The 7,545-nt window shown below is 41.0% G+C and overlaps 1 protein-coding gene across 1 annotated transcript in view; it reads left to right on the forward strand.

Moving 5' to 3' along the window:
• Positions 1-7,545, forward strand: part of bin3 (bridging integrator 3) — a gene marked incomplete at its 5' end in the record, with an annotated part of 22,756 nt that overhangs the window by 2,434 nt on the left and 12,777 nt on the right. Inside the window, 2 exons of the mRNA XM_010794148.1 lie at positions 3,889-3,950; positions 5,467-5,603. Coding sequence (XP_010792450.1) covers positions 3,889-3,950; positions 5,467-5,603 — 199 coding nt within the window. The remainder of the gene's footprint in view (positions 1-3,888; positions 3,951-5,466; positions 5,604-7,545) is intronic.

Below are 7,545 nucleotides of genomic sequence, written 5' to 3' on the forward strand. Positions count from 1 at the left end.
ACATGTTGACGTAGGAAAGACATGAACAAGTGGATTTTGCATAATAGGTGACCTATAATATATAAGCCCCAACTTATACAGGGTTTTTTGAGGCCTTAATTAATGTGTAAACATCAGATAACAATATTAGTTTAGTTTTTTTTAACCTAAGTGCATATCATTCATAAACATCAAGTATCTGATTTTATAAGTAAAATTGTAACTTAATAGTGAACTAAACACAAAGTAAATGTGCTCTTTATGGGAAAAACAGCTTTTAATATAAAGAATTTCCTTAGATATCATACACACCAATTACATATGTGCAATTAGTACACATCCCCCAATCTGTTATCCCAGTGTTTCCCTCTCGCTCTAAGCTGGACACGCACACACAACACAAACATGCAATCAATTCCTCACTTCTCTTAGCAGCTCTGAATGCTAATTGGCTTAACAGCATTGTCCGACCTGGTTCTTGTGTGAATGGCAGTGATCAGGTATTTACCCAAATGAAACGGTGTTGAATGGTCAAACCGGGCTGATTGCCTGATCATCTTCCAGTGTCGTTGCACTCGGTGTGTGATGTCCTATAATAAAATGCAGTAGTGTGATTTTCATATAATTGTGGCTACACAGGCCGAACATTGGGGCGCTGGAGCAAAGAGCAGCAGCTGCTCTAGCAGGCCGCTCCATTAGCACCTTTTGGAAAGAGACTCCAGGCTCACCTGGCACTCAGCCAGCACGGCTCTCTCACTGTCAGCGCTGACAGAGTCGGGAAGATGCAACAGTATTGTGCAACACATTTGAAAGTAGGAGGTACTATCTGGAACACGGGTTTCTCATGCACAAACAAGCTCTGCAAAAACACATCTTGAGTGTACAGGCATTGGACTCAGAGCACGTTTGTTTACATAGTGAGACACTTTCACCCACTATCCTGCAACCCATGACTGGCAGGGTTTTACTGTTATACTGTTATTTTCCTCATTCCATATTTGTCTCTTTTCATTACTCTCGAGTGTTAACTGTGTCAGCCAATTTAAAAGACTATTTTAGTTTTATTTTGTTTTGCATGATGCCCTCCTTTGGCTCCACTGTCGTTCAAAGCAAAGTATGATGTCTTAACTGATTATATCTCCATCACAAAGCAATGAATGATACAAAAAAAAACACAAGTCAGTATTTCCAGATGTTCTTAACAATGTCACCGTTGTTATATGACAAAATATTGCCACCTAGGTAAACTAAATGATATCTAGATGAAAAAGAAAAAACAGAGAAACGGCTGTTATGTCTTCAGTGTTTCCCCTATATACAAATAGTGGCGGCGCTATATACAAATCTTGAGACATTGCCCCGGACCCCCCTAGAGGATGTGTCGTCCACCCCCCAATTCAAACATGTTCATACAATACTGAATACATTTGAAGCCATTTTGACGTCTATTACCTATATCAATAAGTTTCTGTTTTTGCAGTGTATTTGTCTTTTGTAGAGATTTTTCATTTATTCTTTACATATAAAATTTCGCCTAAAATCTCACCTAGGGCAGCAAATTGTCTAGAACCGGCCCTGGTACTAGGCCTCAAGAGCCTTTCTTGTGCTGACATATAGAAACAAATTGGCGGGGCGAACTTCGCACGCGCACAGACTAAAAAATTCCACACGCTCCACGCTCACATTATGCTGGGCCCACATGCCTTAGCACCGCTGCTATGACTCCATCCTAGGGGAAACACTCTTACGTCCGTAAACCTGAACTCTTCACAGGGCATTCATTGTAGAGGTATTTACTGGGCTATCAAACAGGAATAAGCCCTCTAATAATGAAACACTGACTCAACCCTGCATAAAGTATTGCTAATAACATTGACTATAAAGTGTGTACAAGCGGCTACAAGCGGGTACAAGCGGGTACAAGCGGCCGAGATGGGTTTTCTCCGCAGGGTGGCTGGTGTCTCCCTTAGGGATAAGGTGAGAAGTTCGGTCATCCGGGAGGGACTCGGAGTTGAACCGCTCCTCCTTCGCGTCGAAAGGAGCCAGTTGAGGTGGTTCGGGCACCTAGTTAGGATGCCACCTGGGCGCCTCCCTAGAGAGGTGTTCCAGGCACGTCCAGCTGGGAAGAGACCAAGGGGTAGACCTAGAACCAGATGGAGGGATTATATCTCTTCGCTGGCCTGGGAGCAACTTGGGATCCCCCAGTCAGAGCTGGTTGATGTGGCCAGGGAAAAGAAAGTTTGGGGCTCTCTGCTGGAACTGCTACCTCCGCGACCCGACCACGGATAAGCGGGAGAAGATGGATGGATGGATGGATGGATGGATGGATGGATAAAGTGTGTAGCATTTGCTGCGATTTATAAATGTCTAATTCCAAGAGTATCTTTTGATTGCTTTAGAGGACAGGCTGATTTGCCTTATGAGACCCAGTTCCATCTAATTGGCGAGAGAAATGAAGAAGTGACTGTGGAGATTGTTCTGACAGTGTTTTTTCCCCCTGTGGTGTGAACAATAAGGGATGAAGTTACATCATTTACTGCAAATGACATTTTTGGAACAACCTCCATCTGGTCTGTGGCGATTCACTGCGAAATCCTAAAACACGTCAAGACAAACAAAAGCGTGTAGAGGACGAGTGATGATGGGAAATAATTAATGATTTGTATTTAGCCTTAGAACACGCTTCCTGACAGTTGACTACTATTTTTTGCAGCAAACAAATTAATACTTTAAATGAAAATACAGTCAGAGATTACAATCTTAAATCCAAGCTGTTTCAAACACAGTCTGACTGACATTTTGTTTCTCTATGGATTACTGTGCACATGCTATTTGGTTTAATATGTTAACATTGACGCCCGGTCACTTTGTCCGGTTTTATTTTGTGAAATTGGGCTGCATGAGATAGTGTTTTAAACCATATTAAAGGCATTTAGCTTCACTGATAAAAAAAAACAATAATTATCAACATTTCATATGTCCAGCTCCTTAGGTTTAAGAGGGAACAAAACATATAATCACATGGATGTTTGGTACATACATGTGATTATGTTAGAGTAACCCACCGTTTGTTTATTCCCCAGCTGCTGATCAATTAAAAAAAACTGCCACATCCCTGAGTGTGAAGGCACCAGACTGCCATTTGTGGCTTTCATAGCCATATGTAGGTTTCCAATGTCCTTCAATCTTGTGGCCAGTGGCCATGGTGCCCCCACCAGAAATCCCATGGGATTACACAGCTATTGTGCTCCTTGTTAATATAATCCCCTCAAAGCAGAGATGGAAAAGAAACCACCATGTTCCCTTTTCCATCAAACCAGGAGAAGTGATATGACAGCAGTCTCAGGGGAGACTCTAAACCCCTCGTTTGCCTTAATTGATATAATGAATGGCGTGTGTTTTCTGCCTCCACAGTCTGGTAATTGCCATTTTTAACACCCATCAATGGAATATGTGCAGTGGAATGATTGAAGACATTAATGCTTTTGAGCGGAAATGTAGTTGACAGTAACAAGAAGGATTCCCTGTGTTATTAATTAGCTAACGGGTGTTATAATAACATTTTATGTGGAATCATTGAAATGTGTAATTCCTTCTTAAACCATGTTTTTTTTATCTATACTAATTTCCTTTTCTAGGTGTTCTTTTTCCATGTCAATATGTATTGACAGGATTGAATAGATTTTGAAATATATATATATTCTATCTCAATAAGCGTATAATAATTATATGTATATAGATTAATTATACGCTTATTGAGATGGTGTCTTTTCCCGTTCTGTCTCTGACTAATGTCATTCTTCTAATACATTTCAGCCCATATTTCAAATGGTTGTCAGTGCTGCCGAAGCTTTGCTGCGTTACTAGACATGGAGCCGGATGATGATCATTCTTCTTCTTGTCTTACAGGCTGGAGGATCAGACGAAAAAGCTTCACAAGGACATGAAGAAAAGCACCGAGGCTGATTTAGGTGTGTTCTGCCACCAATCTGTGTGTTACCGCCTGGTGCGCCATTGATCTCCACTTGTTCCCCAACATACTTGATGTCGCTTGGCAGGTTGATCTGGGCTAGAAAGAAGCGTTGGTTGTCTTGGTTTGTTCGGTGGGGCCTCAGTTCTCTGAACGACTCGACAAATGAGACGAGAGAGTGCGAGCCTCCGCTTTAATCTTGTACAGGTTTTTCCAGGCCAACCCAGTGTGTGTGTTTTGAATTTCTGAGTCTAGGTAAACCATGTGTACTCTACTTTTTATTTGCTTATTTGTTGGTTTGGGAGTTGTGTATTTGGGAAGCAGCAGTAGACATGGCCTGTGGTAAGTAGTCAGTTGTGGGGGTGGAGGAGTGAGAGGTTTCTTCATTTCCTCTCCCTTGTGCTCTGAAATATGGATGTGTGCATCATCAAAGTGTCATAGCTGTCAGGCCCTCATTATCGTTAATGGATTCCATCTGTTGCACAGGTCTCCACCAACTGCTTCCAAACAAAGAACTGGACCTACTTTGCATGGCACCACTGCATAATACACTGATTCTGTATTGACTGTCATTTATCAACTCAAGGATGGTGTTATTCAGAGCTCTATTGAACTCACTTGCAATTATCTGCCGAGGGACAATAATATGTTTTAAGGTGGTTCACATACTTAATTAAACAAAGTAACAAAGGCAGAGATAACTGGGGTTATATCCTAAGGAACTGTTCATGTTGTTTCTGCCCCAGGTGATTACAAGGGACTTGAGCTTCACTTATTTGGACCTTACGAACCCACATAATTAAATCATCTGCCTTAAGTCACCTTTTTTGGTTTTCAAGACCCTATAATAAACACGTCTCTCGGTCATATCAGACAAGGCCAAATCAAGCAATTTGTTACCTGTCACATGGCGAGAGATGCAGAAATGCCACACAATGATAATTGATTGGTTGAAAATTGGTCTTGAGAGAATCCAGAGGGAGTGTGAAAAGAGACCGATGGCTGTTCCAAATCTCCACGAAGCCCATTTTCACCATAGCCTCTCGTGTCAGCTTGCATCTCCTCAGTGAGGCTCATTTATTTTGACTGTGAAGCCATAATCTGATATGTGCTCTGTGTCTAAACAAAGTGGCACGAGGGCACATTTACAGTAATTGGTGCTGTCAGTGTAGACGCGTTGCAAGGATTCTCGATGGTAAATATTCAACACGGCAGACAACCCGAGCAACCCCTCAGATTTTAAAAGTGGGGGCAGCACTGTGCCGTCTGCTATTTGTCTTCATTTCTCAAAAGTCCTATTTTGAAGACCAATCCACAAACAAGCACTGAACACTTTGAGCCTAAGGGTAATCCTCTAAAACAGTTTTTGTTTTTTAAATAAGAATATCGTGTTTTGATGTGTAGACAAGGACATCTTCAGTAACCATTTTTATTTTGGCTGATTTCTACAAGATTGTCTTTTCAATAAGTTATTTAACTCTGTTTTAACATCTGCTTTTTGTTTCTGTGTGTGCCAGCCATGTCCAAAGCAGCAGTGAAGATCTCTGGGGATCTGCTGAGCAACCCGCTGTGTGAGCAGGACCAGGCCTTCCTGGACTCCATGACTGCTTTAGACACAGCCATGAAGAGGATGGACTCCTTCAACCAGGAGAAGGTCAGACTCGCATTCTTTCACACATTTTTAAAACAATTTTTATTTGACTTGTTTGCTGTCTCTCTCGGCTTTGTTTCCTTGGCAATCGCCATTGGCACGGACACTGTTAGATTAGTATCGGGGGAAATGTCCTTCCTCAGACATACAAAGTAGGAAACTAGACAATTTTTTTTTTTTGTTGAAAATGCGTGTTTCCATATTTGTCAATATTGTGAAGCCTGTGGACTAAAAACTATCCGTATGTCTTTCCTTCTGCTGCTTTTGAAAAGCATCTGTGGCATCATCCTCTATAAGCTCAGGCTACTGGTTATCAGCTGTGAGGATTGATGCACGTGTGACTCACTGGTGTCTAAAATAACTCATACAATGGAAAGGCCCTTTCTCAAAAGGAAAAAAATGTATGTCCTACCACCAATTATATTGAAGTATCTTTGTTCACAGCCTTCATAGTGAGCAAGTCTGTTGTACTGCTAGCTAACTTGACATATTTGACTCCAGTTCAACCCTTTGTCACATCAATCCTCATATAGTCCTGAAAAGTTACCGCAAACATGTGATTGCTTCCTGTGTAACAACTTCTTTTGGCTTGATTTTATAACACATACAGACACCTTACCTGGCTTACGTTTTGATTAGAATAAAGAACATCCAAGTGTCTGATTATACTTACAGACGGACACACAATCCAACAGGAAGACCCAGCCTGATATTGCCATATCAAATGCAAACACACAGCTAGTACGGCTACAATATAGTCCCATCACTTCCTATGTTGTATTTTGATATTTAGAGTGTTGAATTGTTTGCCTGTAATATTTGTGTGTTGCACTCTTGTATATTTTGTCCTAAGGGGAAACCATAGATAGGCAGACATTTGTTTCCAGAACTGCTGCACTTTGTGAAAATCTCTTCTTTGGCGGTCAGATTATTTGTGGGATGCACTTCAGGTTTCTGATTAGAATCATGGCCACAGGTAGTTATAATGTGAATCATAGTAGCACTGCATGTGTGCGTGCTCCAGGCATTGCACTGTGAAGGGTAGCCTTTCAAGAGGAGAAAATACAGAAGATCACATTAAGGCATATACCGATTGACTTTTTCCCATCTGTGTTTTCTTGACTCATTGCCCTGCTGTTAGGTGTTCTAGGCTTTTTTACATTTGTTGCCTGCAAACAATTTTCCCTTCTTTTCACATTCACTTGTGAAACACAATATGTTCATAAACATACAATGATCCAACACGAGGGAGACATTAATACCTGCCTAAAGAAGTATCATTGTGTTTATTCCATGATACTATTGTAATGTAGTATCTCCGGAAATGTGGATTTCTAGAAATTGGTTTATATTTTCTTGTGACCTTGTGACCTACACTCAATTCCCATATAAAATCCAACCTATTCTCAAGAAATATGAGGGAAACGATGTCCCATGATGCAATTCAAACTTTCATCGAAATGTCTTCAAGTTCAAACTAATTGATTAAAGTTCATTGAAAACTCGATTTATTATTTTACAGCTGATGACATGTCATATCTTTTTTTAAGTCTTTATGTTACAGAAGTAAACAAAGGAGTCCAATAAAGGCGTTTTAGACACACAGCTGTTGTGTCTAAAATATTCTATATAAATAAACGTACATTAACCTTTAACATATAAGGTTGATTAGGGAAAGGATGACGTTTCCTTTTTGGTTCTTCACTTCATTCTTCAGCTGTAAAATGCCAGACTTTCAGACGGGCTTAACTCACACCTCATCAAATTTGACCAGAGCCATTTTGAGTGACTAGACAAAGTAGATTGTGGGTTGGACTGAGTGTGTGGGTTTGTGACCCGCGGTGTGTGCGTGCGTGCGTGCGTGCATGTGTGTGTGTATGTTCCAGGACTTGGCTTGGTCGAGTGCCTAGGAGAGCTCTCCTGCCAGGTTGACTGTTTTCAGAAC

This window comes from Notothenia coriiceps, unplaced genomic scaffold (genome assembly GCF_000735185.1).
Source record: "Notothenia coriiceps isolate Sejong01 unplaced genomic scaffold, NC01 NC01_scaffold00037244, whole genome shotgun sequence".
In the NCBI taxonomy this organism is placed as follows: Eukaryota; Metazoa; Chordata; class Actinopteri; order Perciformes; family Nototheniidae; genus Notothenia; species Notothenia coriiceps.